The 19,452-nt window shown below is 45.1% G+C and overlaps 1 protein-coding gene across 2 annotated transcripts; it reads right to left on the bottom strand.

Moving 5' to 3' along the window:
* Positions 1-951: 951 nt before the first annotated feature.
* On the bottom strand, positions 952-18,439 carry Eef1akmt1 (EEF1A lysine methyltransferase 1). Of its 2 annotated transcripts, none has more exons than XM_090342428.1 (5): positions 18,390-18,439; positions 9,268-9,487; positions 8,746-8,828; positions 2,848-3,128; positions 952-1,237 (listed from the first exon to the last, which is right to left on the bottom strand). In XM_090342428.1, exons 2-5 carry the CDS (start codon positions 9,409-9,411, stop codon positions 1,101-1,103), a joined length of 645 nt encoding a protein of 214 aa, XP_090198554.1. In that variant the 5' UTR covers positions 9,412-9,487; positions 18,390-18,439; the 3' UTR covers positions 952-1,100. The 2 variants fall into 2 exon arrangements, with proteins under 2 accessions (XP_090198554.1, XP_090198552.1); XM_090342426.1 differs by lacking the exon at positions 18,390-18,439 and adding an exon at positions 18,278-18,373.
* Between the last annotated feature and the right edge of the window lie 1,013 nt (positions 18,440-19,452).

The following is a 19,452-nucleotide window of genomic DNA, read 5'->3' as shown; positions in this document are numbered from 1 at the left end:
ACACTGTGTCTCGATGCTGGAGTGTGGCTTTCAGATGGCAGTGCCATTTCTCTAGGATCTCAGGAGTAAGGTCTGAGGTTCGGCCACTGCTGTGCTTAAGGGGTTCCAGCACCGCTCCCAGAACCCGGGAGAGGAACAGGAATGTACAAGGCTCTACTCACTGGTTGGGTAGGCCATGAACCTATTTCATGAAGGTAAGACGGTCTCTTTGGGAAGCTGGGACAGGATGTAGGTGCAAATCCTAGAATGCACAAAACAGATGCTGGAGTGCCCAGGTCTCTAAGTAGGCAGAGATCTACTTCAGGCTGATGAGCCATTTGCCTTTCTCTGTGTCACATATGTTGTACAAGGAGAGTGGATTTGATAGCTTCTAAAAATTTTTCCCAATTGAATTCCATGGACATAGATTGGGAGAAGAATCTGAAGCTTGTTAAGAAGTCTCTCTTTCTTTCTGTGTTTCTTTCTCTTTCTGTCTGTCTGTCCGTCCGTCCTTCCTTCCTTCCTTCCTTTTCTTCTTTTCTCCCCCCCCCCCTTTCTTTCTTGCCAGTCCTGGGCTTGAACTCAGGGTCTGAGCACTTGTCCTTGGACTTTCTCAAGGCTAGAGCTCTACTACTTGAGCCTCAGCACCACTTCTGGCTTTTTTCTATGTATGTGGTAACAATGAATCGAACCCGGGTCTTTGTGCATGCGAGGCAAGCACTTTACCACTAGGCCAAACTCCCGGCCCTCTTCATTTATTTTTGAGCCAGTTCTGAAGCTTGAACTAAAGGCCCGAGTGCTGTCCTTTAGCTTTTTCAAGGTTAGCACTCTGGCACTTAAGCCACATCTCAACTTCCAGTTTCTTGCTGGTTCACTGGAGTTAAGAATCTCACAGAATTTTTTTGTTTGGGCTGGATTCGAACCTCAATACCCAGGTCCTAGCTTTCAGTGTACAGGAATGAGACACTAGCATTCAGCGGAGAAGTTCTATTTTATTTTTGAAAATTAGGCCAGGGTAGCCCCAATTTGGGATGATGTGAAGTGAGGGAAGAAATGATAACTTTCCAATAGAAAGAAAATAAAATGAGAGAAATGATAATATAGCCTGCTGCTATCTGTATTTAGTTCTCACAGTTCAGTCCTGAATCGTAATTCACATAACAGCGAAACTCATTTGCCAAGTTTCGGGTGTGTTTTGGAATAAACTTGCACATCTTCACTCCCAGAAGCCGGGCGGCCTGTTCTTCCATCGTGGCACCTAAAGAGACCAGATCCAGTGAACCCAGAGAGCCCAGCCAGGGCTGCAAGCCAGCTGGCTGCAAGTCATGCCACACACAGCGTGAGCGGTCTGTTCTATATCCCTGTTTGCCTGACAGTTTTGAAAGTTGCCTCCTTTTTGTCATTTCTGTTTCAGCTAATAAACACTTCCCCAAACCAGGCACCATGCCTAGCTACTCAAGAGGCAGAGATATGAGGATCTAAGTTCGAAGCCATGGCAGGAAAGTCTATGAGACGCTTACCTCCAATGAGTCACCAAAAAGCTAGACATACAGGTGTGGCTAAAGTGGTAGAACACCAGCCTTAAGCAAAACAGTTCAGGGATAGTGCCCAGGCCCAGTGTTCAGGCCCCAGTACTGGCACAAAAAAATCACAGCCCACTTACAATTGACAACTAAGTTATATTCCACAAAGAAACACAAGGAAAGCATTATAAAATTACTAGTGACCAGCCTTTCCCACTGTGCAGTCCAGAATCTGTTTTTCTGGTCATAAGTATATGAATGAATACATCCACACCCCCGTTTTGCCCCCTCCTGGCCCTAAGGTCAGCCTCAAACTGCCCTTTCCCCCAAAGCACCTTTCCCCATAATACTGCAGGCAGTAGGAAGTGGGGCTCAGAGGTCAGGATGCTCCTGCTCCTCTCCCTTTCTTCCTCTCACTTCAGAGCATAGTACGCACTTCCAATTTCATCTCCATTCCCACTGCCACCACCCTGCATAGTCTGCTGTCACTCGCTGTCACCCGCTGGGTGCCTGCACCTCCCTGCGACACTCAAACTCCTTTAAACCAACTTGATTGGGACTGGGCACCTAAGGCTAGGATGTAGCTCAGTGGCAAAGCACTTGCCTAGCAAGTACAACACCCTGGGTTCTGAAGACTTCAGGAATAATACCCAGGCCCAGAGTCCAAGCCCCACGACCAACAAAAATAAAATATAATAGAAATCCTAGGTTCAATCCCCAGTACCAAAAAGGTAGCAAAATACATTTTAAAAAGAAGGAGGAGGAGGAGGAGGAAGAAGAAGAAAATGCTCTAGGAGCTGGGTGCGGTAGCTCATGCCTGTAATCCTAGCTACTTAGGAGGCTGAGATCTGAGAACCACGGTTCAAAGCCAGCCTGGGCACTAAAAAAAATCTGAGAGACTGGTATTTCCAATTAATCACCGGAAAAGCAGAAGTGGCGCTGTGGCTCAAGGGGTAGGGCAGCAGCCTTGGACTGAAGAGCTCAGGGACAATGCCCAGGCCTAGAAGTAGGGCAGTAGCCTCAAGGTGAAGAGCTCAGGGACAGCTTCCAGGCCCTGAGTTCAAGTTCCAGTACTGATTAAAAAAAAGGAAGAAAGAAGAAAAGAAAGAAGAAAAAAGCTCTAAGCCAAGTGCTGGTGGCTTACATTTGTAATCCTCGCTATGTGGGAGGCAGACATGAAGAGTATGCTGTTTCTAAGTTACAAAGTCCAGGAGCCCCTCCGACTAGACAGAGTTCAAGCCCCAGGATCAGCACGCGTGCGTGAGAGCACACACACACACACACGGACACACAATATGTGGTGGAATAGGGGCTTGACCCCTAAGATCTCTTGGGTGGCACCTACCTGTGCACAGGAGGACTTTTCCCCGAGTCAGGTACTGGATGGTGTGTGAGGTCTTCTCGAGGCACTCTTCAGAAAGATAGGGAGGGTCCGCCACAACGATATCAAAACTGTGTGCAGCAATTTTGTCAGGCAAATCCAGTGGGTGATTGTAATCATAGAAGATAAATTCCTCCCCATACATGGCAAATCTTCTGTCATATTCAAAGATGTACACAGAGACGTCTTGTCGGTCCAGTGCTCTGAGTTTCTGGTACACGCTGGGTGCACTCACACAAGCTACTCTAGAATCCAGAATGCATGTGGTGTGAAAGACAGTTAATGACACTAGACCATAACTTCACATGCACGTGCCAAACTCCCAGTGCTTGAACTACCAGTGCTCAGACCTTAAAGGAAGGAAGAGTGCAGGGTGCTGCTGGCTTATGCCTATAATCCTAGCTACTCAGAAGGCTGACATCTGAAGGTCGTAATTCGAATTCTATGAGGCTCTTCAACTGCCAAAAAACACTGGAAGTGGTAGAGTACTATCCTTGAGCACAAAAGCTCAGGGACAGTGTCCAGGCCCTGAGTTCAAGTCCCAGTATGGGCATTTGAAGAAAAAAAACAGGGCAAGCTCAAGAAATCAGTACACTTTAAGAAGAAACTTTATATAGCCTCACTTTGCTACTTTGAATAAAAATCTATAGCTCATAACTTTGAGGTATGGAAGAATAAATGTACTTTCGTAAGGGGGGGAACAAAATTATGACAAAAGTTAGATATACTTGGCCTAAATCCCAAATCCACCTATTATTTTCATGTTGAATCTTTAATATTTACTTCAAATACTTTTAGTGCAAATTAATTGTTTTGAAGTTATTTTGTAATATTCATGATCTTGACACAAAAATTAAAATATCCTGACGGGGGTGGGGGGAGGGAAATGGGGACCAAAACACGAGAAAGGGTATCAATGTTTGTGAAGTAATGCACCTTCTATCTGGTGAATATAATGTAACCCTTCTATTAGTTACAATAAAAATATATGGAAAAAACAAAAAAAATTAAAAATCACAAGTAACTCCCTAAATAACTCCACTTATCCAAAAAGATAACATTAGGATTTGATCTTGCTATTGACAAGATGCTATGAATGTTTGAATCTTTTTTGTGAAAAGAAATTAAAGAGTTGTGTGCGTGTGGGGGTGTGGGTGTGGTACTGAACCCAGAGTATTACACATCAGAGAGCACTCCACCACAGAGTTATATCCCCAGTCCAACTAATCTGTTTTTAATTTCAGGCAGTCCACAGATTATGAGTTGGTGTGTAGAGAGCTAGCCAGTGTGTAAATACCAAATTGGTTGACCATGGTACATCAATTTCAATGGAATGTTTTGTGGCCACACTAAAAAGCCTGAAGCAGCCCTTTGTGTGCTGATACAAAGCAAGCTCTAAGATCTTTCAAGAAGAGACTGGACCCAGTGGCTCATGCCTGTAATCCTAGCTACTCAGGAGGCTGAGATCTGAGGATCAAGGTTTAAAACCAGACTGGGCATAACAGGATCTGAGACTCTTGCCTCCGATTTACCTCTAGAAAAACAGAAATGGGGCTTGGCTCAAGGGTATGGTGGTAGCCTTGAGCTGAAGAGCTCAGGGACAGCACCCAGACCGAGTTCAAGCCCCATGACCCATTAAAAAAAAAAAAAAAGAATAGAAAAAAGTAACTCTGCTTTTGTTATGCTTGTTTACCTTGCTGCCTCAGCCCTCCCAATGCTGCGATGACAGGTACACGTCACCATGCCTGGGCATTATCTCATGGGTGTGGGAGGCCTGGGGTCTAAAATCCTTGTTTCAGAAGGTCCCCAGGGGCCAGGGTCCATGTTTACCTTGTAAGGGCCTAGAGGACCTGGAGATGGTGGGAAAGACTGACTTTTCTCAATTCCCCTTCTGACTTCTGTATTTTGATATGGTCTTATATTGTTATCAAAAAGGGACTTAAGCCAGGTGCTAGTAGCTCACGCCTGTAATCCTCGCTGCTCAGGGGGTTGAGATCTGTGGATTGTGATTTGAAGCCAACTGTGGCAGGTAAGTCCATGAGATTCTTTTCTCCAATTAACCAGAAAAGAAACAAACAAAACACAGAAGTGGAACTATGCCTCTAGTGGTAGAGTGCTACCCTTGAACTTGAAAAAGCTCAAGAATAGCACCCAGTTCTTAAGGTCAAACACCACTAACAACACACACACACACACACACACACACACACACACACACACATTTAATTTTAAAATTAAATTCAGCGTTTAAAATGTGTGGCCTCATGGTAGAGTGATTACCTAGCATGCATGAGGCCCCTGGGTTCAATTCCTTGGTACTACATATACAGAAAAGGCTGAAAGTGGTGCCATGGCTCAAATGGTAGAGCACTAAGCTTAAGAAAGCTCAAGGACAGTGCCCAGACCCTGAGTTCAAGTCCCAGGACTGGCAAAAAAAAAAAAAAAAAAAAAGTAAAAAACGTACGTCTAAACAGTCAGTGTTGTATGTCCTAGTAAGGGGCTCATGCCAGGCTCAAAAGGCTTTGAAGCAGCTCAGAAGCTCCTGAGAAGACAAAGCCTGGTAAGGTCATGTGACTCATGTAGGGGAAAAGCACATATCCCGGTCCTGGCTGGCAGTGGGACATGGCCCTTCTTCACTGTACCCCTGTGCTGGACTGGAGTGGGGGAGGGAGAGCAGCCCAGGGACCTTAGAACGATGTTGGAAGAGAATAATAAGCACAATGTGAGCAGGGTTAGATGCACACAAAGGCAATCCGGGCAAGAAGGAGAAATAAAGATATCTGAGAGTTTGCCTGCAGCAGACTTCCCTGAGAACTCCTAAAGGTTGCACTGAGGCAGAGCAGGGGACCATGCTGCAAGCAGGAATGAGAACCCACAGGGAGTAGAGATTGTCCAGTAGCGGTAGTCAGAGGGAATGTGTGGAAAGCTGGCAAGCCCACGGATGATGATCTGCAGGTGTGAGAAGCCCATTACTGTGAGGTGTGAGCACGGATGCACTGACGCTGGCGAAGCTCTTAGGACAGGACAGGACACACGGGGAGGGAGTTCCAAGGCCCTAATACAAAATATCTGTGAAAACTCTGTTACTAAGTGCTATAATTTAGATCTTTGTTTTTCTTTTGAGATGGTCTTATTCTCTATAATCCAGGTTAGCCTGGAACATGCTACCCAGAGCTGTGTACCCTCCTGCCTCAGCCTTTTGAGTACTGGTACCACACCCAGTGTGGATCTTGAATGTCCCCAAAGGCCTGTGTTAAGGACCCTGCAGCGCTTATGGGAGATGGTAGAGCCTTTAGGAGGTGTGGCCTAGTGGAAGGAAGTCAGGTCCTTGGAGGCATGTCCTCAAAGGAGATATTAGGACCCCAGCCCTTCCCGATTTCTCTTTGCTTCCCTGTCACCATGCCATGAGCACCTTCCTCTGCCACACACTCCTGCTATGATATGCCACAAGTCCAAGCAACAGGGTCAAGTGGCCAGCCCCAAATCTGAATCAAAATATATCTTCACTCCTTTGAAAATGACTTACCCTCAGGTATTTGTTATCATAACAGAAGCTAATACAATAAGAAAAACCTAATGAACAGCCTCAGAAAAAAGAAAGTAGAAAGTGGAAAAAAAGGGGCCGGGAGTTTGGCCTAGTGGTAGAGTGCTTGCCTAGCATGCATGAAGACCTGGGTTCGATTCCTCGGTACCATATACATAGAAAAAAGCCGAAAGTGGTGCTGTGTCTCAAGTGGCAGAGCTCTAGCCTTGAGAAAATCCAGGGACAGTGCTCAGGCCCTGAGCCCAAGCCCAGGACTGGCAAAAAAAAAAGTGGGGAAAAAAAAACAAACAAACTTAAGATTCAATTAAAGGTGATAAATTGAACGTATACCGATTTCCCTCAAGGAAGTCAACAAAGCTAAAAAAAAAAACTGATTTTGCTCTGTTGTTTAAACATAAACAACAAAAGATAGCCCAGGAAATAGGGCTGGAGAAGGAGCAACCATACTGAAGAAGCTGAAAAGCCAGCAGGTGGGTGGTGATTAAACCGAAGAAAGCTAAATCTGGCATTGGCAGCAGGAGAGCTGAGCTGTCCCCAGCTGACATCACAGCATTCTCAAGAGCTCAGGATGCCACAGACCCAGGAAACTCAAGACACAGAGGTGAAAGGTGCTAAAAACAGGAGAATTTGTTGAAAGGTCTATTTAAGAAGGAGTTCAGGGCCGGGAGTTTGGCCTAGTGGTAGAGTGCTTGCCTAGCAAGCACAAAGACCCAGGTTCAATTCCTCAGTACCACATACATAGAAAAAAGCTGGAAGTAGTACTGTGAGACTCAAATGGTAGAGCTCTAGCCTTGAGAAAGTCCAAGGACAGTGCTCAGGCCCTGAGCTCAAGCCCAGGACTGGCCAAAAAAAAAATAAATAGTTCATTCCCAAGATCTTCTTCCATACCTTGTGTTTGGTACATCTGTCTCTATTACTGGCTCTTTTTCTGGTCTCTGAATTATTATTGTTATTGTTATGATGATGATGATGATAATGATATTGGGCACAGTTCATATTTAAAGAAAGAAAAGGAAAAGTCCCAACTGTAAAGAAAATTTACATAGCCCCAACAACAGAAATCCTGCCCTAAACAAAACCAATAGAGGATTGAGGGGCACACAGCAAATACACATATTATGTGCTTGTTGCAAGAAATCGGAAAACACAGAAGACCCTTTTAACTGTGGTTTTGTTTTCTATGGGTTCCGCTATCTGTAATCAGTTATTGTTCATCTTTACCTGTGCCAAGAAAAAAAAATTAAGTTTTGTTTTTAAAAGGATATAGGAGACAGGTACTGGTGGCTCATGCATGTAATCCCAGCTACTCAGGAGGCTGAGATCTGAGGATCATGGTTCAAAGCCAGCCTGGGCAGGGAAATTCGTGAGACTCTTATCTTCAGTTAACCACTTGAAAACCGAAGTGGTGCTGTTGTTCAAGGAGTAGGGCAGTATCCTTGGGCTGAGGAGCTCAGGAACAGCACCCAGGCCCAGAGTTCAAGTCCCATGACTGACAAAAAAAAAAAAAAAGGAGATAGGGCCAGGCACTGGTGGCTCACACCTGTAATCTTAGCTACTCAGGAGGCTGAGATCAGAGGATCAAGGTTCAAAGCCAGCCCAGGCATGAAAGTCTGTGAAACTCTTACCTCCAATTACCAGAAAACTGGAACTGGGGCTGTGGCTCAAGTGGTAGCACTAGCCCTTCAGCTCAAAGACAGTACCCAAGCCCAGAGTTCAAGCCCCAAAACTGACCAAAAAAAAAGAGCTAGGATCTACCAGCAGGGACCAGTGGTTCATACCTGTAACGCTAGCTACGTATCAGGAAGCTGAGACCTGCAGATTGAGATTCAAAGCTAGGCTGAGCAGAAAAGTTCATGAGCCTCTTCTCTCTTATTAACCATCAAAAAGCTGGTAGTAGAGGTGTGTGACTCAAGTTGAGTGTCAATCTTGAGCAAAACTCAGCCAAGTGAGAGTGTGAGAGCCTAATTGAGAACATGAGAGCCTGAGTTCAAGCTGCAGTTATCAGCACCAAAAAAAAAAAGAAAAGAAAAAAAGTGGGATCTGCAACAGTGAATAGGTTTAAGAGTGTATCCCCAGTCCAGGTGTTAAAGCAGGCTGTGTTGCGGTATATGCTACCATCCATGCTGGAGGATACTTGCATATTGTAGGTCAGACTCCTCACAAACCATCCCTCACCTACAAAGCGCGTTCAGAACATTCAATTATATTTTCATGTGTGGCTCACAGCCTGATGATTGGGCTTCCAATTACTGTGTGAACTGAGGCTCCCTCAAACTAATTTAGACTAGATGAAAAGGAAAAAGAACTGTGACTCTCACCTGCCGCCTTCCCCAGCAGCAGTAATGGCTTCCTGGGCAAGTCTCAAGGCTGTTTCCTGGCTGTACCAGAACTGGCTCAACTGCTGTAAGAAAGGGACAGGATGACACCATGTTAAGATCAATGTAAACTGTTTTTGTTAATTTTGTAATGTTGCAAATGTAAGGCTCTTGGACAGATCCTTACATCATGGCAAGCGTGACATATAAGGGAGTGACACTGGGTACGGGTGAACCCTAAGGCCACTTCGACCTGATGAACAGGGTGCATGCAGACACGACCATCGTTACGCACTGATGTAGTCAGCCCTTTGCCTCTGCTTCTTGACCTACATATACCACTTGACTTACACGTTTCCTCCAGGGCTGTTGTTTTTCATCCTGCTCCTGTTTCATGCCAATGGTTTTTGGCTGGTTAGAGATAAGCGTCTCGTGGACACGATCGGGCACGATGCAGACAAGTGCTGGCCTCGGCACACTTGAGGCTCCACTCGAACACTGTCCAGTAGATAGAGCAGTACTTACCCAATTCTCATCTATGATTCCAATATTATATTTCTCCTCCTCACATGGGTCAGTGTGGTGCTTCTGCTCAGTGTAAAATTCCTGGAGAGCTGCTAAGGTGTGGGAAGAAAGCTGGGGGGTATTGTCATCTTCTGAGTCACTCATGTCACCAACTGCAGGTCACGGACAACCTCCCGGCCAGGGACTAGATGGATATGTTCCAGGGTCTTGTTTCCCCTTCCTATCAAATAGCAAGGAAAAGACTGAGCTCACAGGAAGTGCATGTTACACAGAAAACATACATACCAAAAACTTCTGGGATCCCATACCTATACAAGGCTTCTACAATGGATGCAGGTTTCTCTATATGTTCAGTTTTCACAAAGGCCATTTTCACATTTGCTAGATGAGGAAATATTCACCATAAATGTCTATAAAGACAATTTGCTGGCTGGGAGTTTGGCCTAGTGCGAGAGTGCTTGCCTAGCATGCACGAAGATCTGGGTTTGACTACTTGGTACCATATAGAAAAAAGCTGGAAGTGGTGCTGTGGCTCAAGTGGTAGAGCTCTAGCCTTGAGAAAGTCCAAAGATAGTGCTCAGGCCCTGAGTTCAGTCCTCAAGACTGGTGAAAAAGAGAGAGAGAAAAAAAGAATACAGCATCAAGTCAAAAGGGATGCATGCAAAAAGAAGAAAGTAAACAGAAAGGTGAAAGGAAGGTGTTTGTGTAGGCAGTGATGGCCAGGCACAATGCTCTCTTGTTGCCACACTGGGATGTGAGAGCCCAGTCTCCCTGTTAACCAAGTGTGCCAAATACCCTGACAACAACTAGAAGTGCAAGAGAGACTCATAACCACACTCATATCCACTCACTTGCTAGAAACAGAGCTAGTGAAAGCAATTAGTCCCCTACATTTTTTTACGAGGACAAGAGAACTAGCCAAAAAAAAAAACCCTAATAATAAGATGTAGAAGAAGTCCATGCGGTTCCCTGAGCACTTGATATCTACATGTCTATGGCAACTAACTAGAAGCTACCCTAAGTCGCTGTCAGCTTTCACTGAGGGTTCATTTTGCCATATTTCTTTTCTAATAAACTTTACTACCACCTTTACTATGCTTGTGTCTTGCCTAAATTCTTTTTCCAGATGTAAGAATCCAAAGGCAACTCAAATGCCCTGAATTTCTGGTAACATATTTGGTGCATCAGCCCAGAAGTTAGGAATTAAGCACATCTTTTTTTTTCCCAGTCCTGGGCTTGAGCTCAGGGCCTGAGCACTGTCCTTGAACTTTCTCAAGGCCAGAGCTCTGCCACTTGAGCCTCAGCACCACTTCCGGCTTTTTTTCTACGCATGTGGTACCGAGGAATTGAACCTGGGTCTTCATGCATGCTAGGCAAGCACTTTAACCACTAGGCCAAACTCCTGGCCTAAGCACATCCTTTTCTGACTTGGATACACATGGACAATTTGTGTTTAGTGGTCACCACCCTGTAGCTAGGAGAAAAGCCAGACATCTCTTTACTTGAGGTCAAATTATTTATCACCCAGGTACCAAACATATTTCTAAACCAACAGTTACCTAAGAGCAGGAAAACAGTCTCTAATTTGCTTCCTAAAAATATTTCACCCACTGGGTGCTCATACATAAAGCTCATGCTTTATAACTACTCAGGAGGCTGAAATCTGAGGATCCTGGTTCAAAGCTGACCCAAGCGGACAAATCCTCAAGACACTTTTATTTTTGAAAATATTTATTATTTTTAAGTAGTCACACAAAGGAGTTACCATTCAGCAAAGCAATTTATGAATACAATCTGTTTTGATCAATTTCACCCAGTTCAACATCTTTACACTTCTCTCTCCAAGATTCCAATTTAGCAGAATTATTATTATTTTTTTTTTGTCAGTCATGGGGCTTGAACTCTGGGTCTGGGCACTGTCTCTGAGATCTTCAGCTCAAGGCTACCACCCTACCCCTTGAGTAGCTAGGATTACAAGTGTGAGTCACTAAGCCTGGCTTAGACTTTTTTTTTTTTTTTTCCCAGTCCTGGGCTTGAGCTCAGGGCCTGAGCACTGTCCTTGAACTTTCTCAAGGCCAGAGCTCTGCCACTTGAGCCTCAGCACCACTTCCGGCTTTTTTTCTACGCATGTGGTACCGAGGAATTGAACCCGGGTCTTCATGCATGCTAGGCAAGCACTCTACCACTAGGCCAAACTCCCAGCCTAAGCACATCCTTTTCTGACTTGGATACACATGGACAATTTGTGTTTAGTGGTCACCACCCTGTAGCTAGGAGAAAAGCCAGACATCTCTTTACTTGAGGTCAAATTATTTATCACCCAGGTACCAAACATATTTCTAAACCAACAGTTACCTAAGAGCAGGAAAACAGTCTCTAATTTGCTTCCTAAAAATATTTCACCCACTGGGTGCTCATACATAAAGCTCATGCTTTATAACTACTCAGGAGGCTGAAATCTGAGGATCCTGGTTCAAAGCTGACCCAAGCGGACAAATCCTCAAGACACTTTTATTTTTGAAAATATTTATTATTTTTAAGTAGTCACACAAAGGAGTTACCATTCAGCAAAGCAATTTATGAATACAATCTGTTTTGATCAATTTCACCCAGTTCAACATCTTTACACTTCTCTCTCCAAGATTCCAATTTAGCAGAATTATTATTATTTTTTTTTTGTCAGTCATGGGGCTTGAACTCTGGGTCTGGGCACTGTCTCTGAGATCTTCAGCTCAAGGCTACCACCCTACCCCTTGAGTAGCTAGGATTACAAGTGTGAGTCACTAAGCCTGGCTTAGACTTTTTTTTTTTTTTTTTTGCCAGTCCTGGGCTTGAGCTCAGGGCCTGAGCACTGTCCTTGGGCTTTCTCAAGGCTAGAACTCTACCACTGGAGCCACAGCATCACCTCTGTTTTTTTTCCTATGTATGTGGTACCGAGGAGTCAAAACCGAGGCTTCATGCATGCTAGGCAAGCACTCCTACCACTAGGCCAAACTCCCAGCCCCTTAGCAAAGTTTTAAAAAGCTGGAAGTAAAACTGAGGCTTAAATGGGAGAATGTCAGCATTGAGCAGGAAAGCTAAGGGCCAGTACTTAGTTCCTGAGTTCAAGTCTCAGTACCAAGCACAAAAATAAAAACAAAAACAGAAAAAAAAGAAAAAATACATGTAAATTTTTCAGTAAAAGCCTGGTGCCACAGGCTCATACCTGTAATCCTAGCTACTCAGGAGCCTGAGATCTGAGGATCGTGGTTCAAAGCTGCCCTGGCACCCAAGTCCCTAAGACTCTTATTTCGAGTTAACCACCAACAAACAAACAAACAAAAACAAAACAAAACAAAAAAATGGAAGTGGCACTGTGGCTCAAGTGATAGAGTGCTAGCCTTGAGCTGAAGAGCTCAGGGCAAGCCCCAAGGCCCAGAGTTCAAGCCCCATGACTGAACAAAAAAAAAAAAAAGGGAATCAACAAAGGTCATTGGATGATTCTGCCTTCTGGAAGGCCTGTATGGGTACAAGTCTGGGCAAGTACCTGAAAGCAAAAAAGGACTAAAATCATGGTTTAGGTGACTGCTGACCTAGCAAATGAAAGGTCCTGAGTTCACATTCCAGTACTGCCAGTAAAGAAAGATAATGAGAAAAAAAAATGATCTAAGTAGTAAATTAGACAAAGCTAAAGGGCACAACAGCAATCAAGCTGTGAAGCTGCTATTGAACAAATCATGAAGTTACAAGTATAGAAGAAGCCTTCTGTAGTACGGATGATAGATGGGGAAAATGTAATACTCTATAGAAGTTCCAGAAGGAGGTAACCTGAGGAATGAAGAGGAGGATGAATGCTAGTCAAAGAAACGAGGGAAAAAAATCGTCAAAATTAGAGAGTGCTGGGCACCTTGTAATCCTACTCAGGAGACTGAGATCTGAGGATCATGGCTCAAAGCCGGTCCAGGAAAGTCTTCAAGACTCTTATCTCCAATTAAGTGCCAAAAAAAGAGCTGGAAGTAGAAGAGTGGCTCAAAGAGTAGAGGGCCATCCTTGAGCAACAAAGCCTAAGGACAGAGATCAGGACCTGAGTTCAAGCCCCAGAACCATTACAAAATGTTTTTGCTGCAAATGAAAACAGAAACTCAGGATTATCTGCACAGATGCTACAGAATGCAATGACTAAATTCAACTGCCGTGGTAGCTGAACTGAGCAAATTGAAACTGGACTTGATGAGATATTGGTCCCACTAATGAATAGGAATAAAAACTGATAACGTTGGTGTCGAGAGTTTGGCCTAGTGGTAGAGTGCTTGCCTAACATGCACAAAGACCTAGGTTTGATTCCTTGGTACCACATACATGCCCTGAGTTAAAAACCCAGGACTGGCAAAAAAAAAAAAATACAAAACACACAAAAAATTGATAGGTTGAGTACAAATTCTTAGGCCAAAGCTTTAACAGGGAAGAAACAGGTCAAGGAAGAGAAACTGAATGAGGGAGATGTAGGCTAACTGCAAAGAAGAGCTCAAAAATTTCATGAGATCTAGTGTGTGTGTGTGTGTGTGTGTGTGTGTGTGTGTGTGTGTGTGTGTGTGTGTGTGTGTGCGCGCACATACTGGCCCTGGGTCTTGGAACTCAGGGCCTGAGTGCTTTATTGTGTAGGGCCAGCACTCTCTCTTAACCCCTCCACTTCTGGTATTTTGCTGTTTAATTAGAAATAAGAGTCTCCTGGATTCATCTCCTGAGGCTAACTTTGAACTGCTATCTTCAGATCTCAGCCTCCTGAGCAGCTAGGATGATGAGTATGAGCTACTGGCAGCAGGCTGAGGGCATTATTTTGGAGAAATCTCTTTCAGATGGTTTAAGCAGATTTTCCCATGTAAGATATGCAGACACTAAGTCCTAGGAGACACAGATGGTATCATCTACAGTAGGTGAGCTTTGCTCTTCCACTAAGAAAAAGGGATAAAGGAAATGCACTTGTGCACAGTCAACAAGATAGGACAGAAACTCACGTGGATGACAGGTGGTGGGGGTTTGTTGTTGTTTTAATACAAGGTCTCAGGCTGGGAGTTTGGTCTAATGGTAGAGTGCTTGCCTAGCATGCACCAAGACCTGGGTTCTATTCCTCAGAACCACATACACAGAAAAAAAACAAAAAACAGAAATGGTGTTGTTGCTCTAATGGTAGAGCTCTAGCCTTAAGAAAGCCTAAGGGGCCGGGAGTTTGGCCTAGTGGTTAAAGTGCTTGCCTAGCATGCATGAAGACCTGGGTTCGATTCCTCAGTACCACATACATAGAAAAAAGCCGGAAGTGGTGCTGAGGCTCAAGTGGTAGAGCTCTAGCCTTGAGAAAGCCCAAGGACAGTGCTCAGGCCCTGAGCTCAAGCCCAGGACTGGCAAAAAAAAAAAAAAAAAGAAAAGCCTAAGGACAGTGCTCAGGCCCTGAGTTCAAACCCTGGGACTGGCTTGATCTTGCTATGTAGCCCAGGCCTGAATTCCCGACTTCTGCTTTAGCCTCCCAAGTGTTAGGAGTGCCATAATCTACGTGAGAAATTTGTGAGAGATAGTCAAATCCAAAAGGACTTAGAAAGTGCCACTATATTATCTATATATCCTATTTTATTTTCCTGGCTAGGAACACTATGTGGTTCATACTCTAGACCATTAAAACTTAGCAATGGGGTGACCTTGGTTAGCACCAATTAGTGAGGGTATTACTCCCAACCAGAAGGTAGACACTAGTGATGCTGATGAACAAAACTCACAGGACAGCCTTCATGACAAAGAATAACCCAGCCTGATATGTTCGCAGACACGTGAAATGACCACGATGCTGTGCTTCTCTCTTAGGAGTGGGTCTGGTACTGTGGGACAGCCCTGAAGAGCTTGAAAAGAGAACAGAAGAGCTGGGCGCAGTGGCTCACACCTGTAATTCTAGCTCCTCAGGAGGCCAGCCCAGGCATACAAAAAGGACCTGAGACTCTTATTCCCAATTAACCTCTAGAAAATGGGAAATGGCGGCTGGGAGTTTGGCCTAGTGGTTAAAGTGCTTGCCTAGCATGCATGAAGACCTGGGTTCGATTCCTCGGTACCACATACATAGAAAAAACCGGAAGTGGTGCTGTGGCTCAAGTGGTAGAGCTCTAGCCTTGAGAAAGTCCAAGGACAGTGCTCAGGCCCTGAGCCGATACTCTTTACCTGACTTCTGTAACTGTAACTCCTGTGTACTATACCTCACCTTTATAATAATAATAAAAACTATTTTAAAAAAAGAAAGAAAATGGGAAATGGGGCTTGGCCCAGGAGTAGGGTGGTAGCCTTGAGCTGAAGAGCTCAAGGACAGCGCCCAGGCCAAGTTCATGACCTATGACCCCCCCCCACACACACACACAAAGTGGAAAGAGAAGAGAAAAGAAGAGCAGGTGTTATTGTAACTTAGTCTGAGAGAGAGGAGAGGAAGGATGAGGTTGACAGAGATGAAACAGCCTGAGCAAGAGGGCAGACACTGTCCTTAGAAGCCTATGGGGCTCTAGGTCACCTCTATCTGTGCACAAGTTTTCAATTTCCATGCCTCAAACCTACTTGAAAAAATGCATAAATGCACACAGTGCTATATATCGTCTCCAATTAATTTAGGTCAATGTAGTCAGGTGCCAGTGGCTCACCTCTGTAATTGTAGCTACTCAGGAGGCCAAGATCTGAGGATGATGGTTCAAAGCCAGCCTGGGCAGAAAGTCTGTGACTTTTTTTTTTTTTTTGCCAGTTGTGGGGCTTGAACTCAGGGCCTGGGCACTGTCCTTGGACTTTCTCAAGGCTAGAGCTCTACCACTTGAGCCTCAGCACCACTTCTGGCTTTTTTTCTATGTATGTGGTACGGAGGAATCGAACCTGGGTCTTTGTGCATACTAGGCAAGCACTCTACCACTAGGCCAAACTCCCCACCCTCTGTGAGACTTTTATCTCCAATTAACCACTAAAAAGCTGTGGCTCAAGTAATAGAGTGCCTGACTTGAACAGGAAAGACTAAGGGAAAACATCTTTTGAATTCTGAGGTTGAGCTATAGCACCACACTGTACACACATACCTGTGCATGCATGCACCCACGCACCCACGCACACACTAAAATAATAATGTGACCCAGCTTAAAGGGCATAACCTAAGTTTCATCTCAGAGGGAGAAAATGGGTACCCTCTGTGAATGGAGAAAAATGGTCCAGAGTCCTGTAAGCAATTTTTTTTTTGGCCAGTCCTGGGCTTGAGCTCAGGGCCTGAGCACTGTCCTTGGTCTTTCTCAAGGCTAGAGCTCTGCCACTTGAGCCTCAGCACCATTTCCGGCTTTTTTTTCTATGTATGTGGTACCGAGGAATTGAACCCGGGTCTTTGTGCATGCTAGGCAAGCACTCTACCACTAGGCCAAACTCCCGGCCCCTGTAAGCAATTTTTATATACTGCTGTACCCTCAACCTAACTTCCAGAAAAAGGAATCTACTTTGCATTTTTATTATTTTTTTCTTCTTTGCTGGTTACCTAGGTTTGAATTCAGGGCTTCTTGCCCTGAATTCAAGGTCTGCTTGGCTGGCACTCTACTACTTGAGCCATGCCTCCAGCCTTGCCTAGAGGCATGACTGCTAGGGGCTAGCTTTGAATCTTTTTTTTTTTTTTTTTTTTTTTTGCCAGTCCTGGGCTTGAGCTCAGGGCCTGAGCACTGTCCTTGGACTTTCTCAAGGCTAGAGCTCTACCACTTGAGCCTCAGCACCACTTCTGGCTTTTTTCTATGTATGTGGTACCGAGGAATCGAACCCGGGTCTTCATGCATGCTAGGCAAGCACTTTAACCACTAGTCCAAACTCCCGGCCCTAGCTTTGAATCTTGATCCTCCAGATCTCAGCCTCCTGAGTAGTAAGGATTATAGATGTGAACCACCTGTAATGAACATTTTACATAAACATACTTGTATAAGATGGGGTCATCTGTGGGCATTTCTTTATTGTAAAAGTATACTGCAATACTTTTCCTAAGTAATTTTGTCAGTGGTGGGAATTGAACTCTGGGCCTGGGCGCTGTCCCTGAGCTCTTCACTCAAGGCTACTGACCTACCTCTTGAGCCACAGCGCCACTTCCAGTTTTCTGCTGGTTAATTGGAGTCTCATGGACTTGTGTGTGTGGGCTGGCCTTGAACCATGACCCTCAAATCTCAGCCTCCTGAGTAGTTAGGATTAGTTTAACCACATTAGAGAAATCAGCACTTTATTCTTTTTAATTAACAAAAACTTCTCTGCTATACAGGTAGGCCGTATTTTGTTTTGCTTGTGTTTTATGTCTCTTCTTGTCTATTATCAATAATACCGCTGACATTCCAAAGTGAATTTTGCATATGTAGCTTCCTTTGCACAAAAGTCCCTTCCCCTCGTTTTCTGAAATTACTTATCCTGTCATTGTTTTTAAAAATGGAGAAAAAACCATGTTTTATTTCATAAATTAATATGTATCTATGATATACAAACACTTAGCCTAATTTTATTAAGTTCTAAAAACTAAGTGCCAGTGATTGTATATAGATTCCCTTCTTGAACACCTGTTTGTTAAACACGTCATTTGAAATATGATGTAAAAATCAATGTTAATAAATTCTTTAATAAAAAAAGGAGAAAAACAAAAGTAACACAAGGAGAAATTGATCATAAAGTGGTAGGGCGATGGTATGCACACCCTCCCCCATGCCTCTCCCATCTTGCAAGCGGCCCCCTCTTCCTTGCCTGTCCTGGTGCCACCACGGGCAGGGCCCCACTGTGACCGGGCAGGACCTGCACCTCCCCAGGCCCAGCGCTGGGGCCTGGTCTACGGCCTGTCCGCGAGGCCACGGTGCACCTGCTCTATCGAAGCTGCAAGTAGGCCGTGGGGGCCGGCTGGGCACGAGCGGAGGCTCAGGCCTGCGGTCCCTCTCCGGCCTGAGCACGCGCGAGGCCGCACACACGGCCTAGATCCGCGGGTCCACCCACACCCAGCACACCGCCAGCACACGGGTACCTCTTTCACACTGGCACTAGCCTGATTACATCTCCCCACCATTCCACTCCAGCCACAAGGCTCAGAAACGACCGCAGGGCCCGACGCAGTCCCTCCCGCCGGGTCCACTCACCAACCACGCGTGCGCGTCGGAGAGCCGGCCAAGCGAGGCGCAGAGGGGCGGAGCCCAAGCAGGCCCGCGCATGCGCGGACGAGGGAAGGCCGAGCGAGCTCCCTCCCACGTCAGAGCTCTTCCTGAGATGTCTGCCCAATCCCTGTACCGTTCGCAGTAGGGGGGAAAAGTCTGAAGGCTTTAACTAAATCCGAGTCGAGGAGACTATTTTGTGCCAAGAGAAACATTTATACAGGTCTTTGTCTGATCTGACTCAAATATTAAACTGAGGCGTCATGATGGCTAGTTGAGGAAAAGTACTTTTCAAAAGCCGGTGGCTCACGCCTGTAATCTTAGCTATTCAGCAGGCAGAGACCTGAGCATCGTGCTTCAAAGCCAGCCTGGGCACTACAAAGTTATGACTTTTATCTCCAATTAATCTCTAGAAAACTAAAGCGGCCGGTGGCGCAAGGGTAGGACAGTAATCTTGAGCTGAAGAGCTCAGGGGCAGGGCCCAGACACCCCCCCAAAACAAAACAAAACAGAGGGAAAATACCTTTCAAACGTCCTCCGCCCCTCCCCGCGCCAATCCTTGGCTTGAGCTTTGGACTTTCTCAAGGCTGGAGCTCTACCACTTGAGCCTCAGCACCAGTGCCTATGTGTGTGGTACTGAGGAACCAAACCCAGGCATGCTAGGCAAGCACTCTATCACTAGGCCGAACTACCAGCCCACCTTTCAAACTCTTTAGTCCTACAGAGCCATCATTGTGGAGTGCCTGGGCCAATATATATATACTAAAACATCCAGCACCAAAGTCTTAAACTGTCAACTACATTATTTAGCATTGTTAACAGACCTCAATTAAAAGTAATGCTCCACGGGTTGGAAATGTGCATGAAGCCTGGGGGTTGATAACTCAGATGGTTCAATAAGAAGTTTTACCATTAGGTGTGCCATAATTTCTATTTTAAGTACTGGTTCCAGTCTATGGTAATCCATACTTCATTTTGCCTTTCCTTACTCTGAACTGATGACAAGACTATTAAACCAAACATTTCAAAACCAGATATAACTTAGCTAAGC

This window comes from Megascapheus bottae, chromosome 11, assembly GCF_031878675.1.
Source record: "Megascapheus bottae isolate mThoBot1 chromosome 11, mThoBot2.hap1, whole genome shotgun sequence".
NCBI lineage: Eukaryota > Metazoa > Chordata > Mammalia > Rodentia > Geomyidae > Megascapheus > Megascapheus bottae.
Note: the sequence above shows the minus strand (reverse complement) of the source record. Positions and strands in the feature narration are given on the sequence as shown.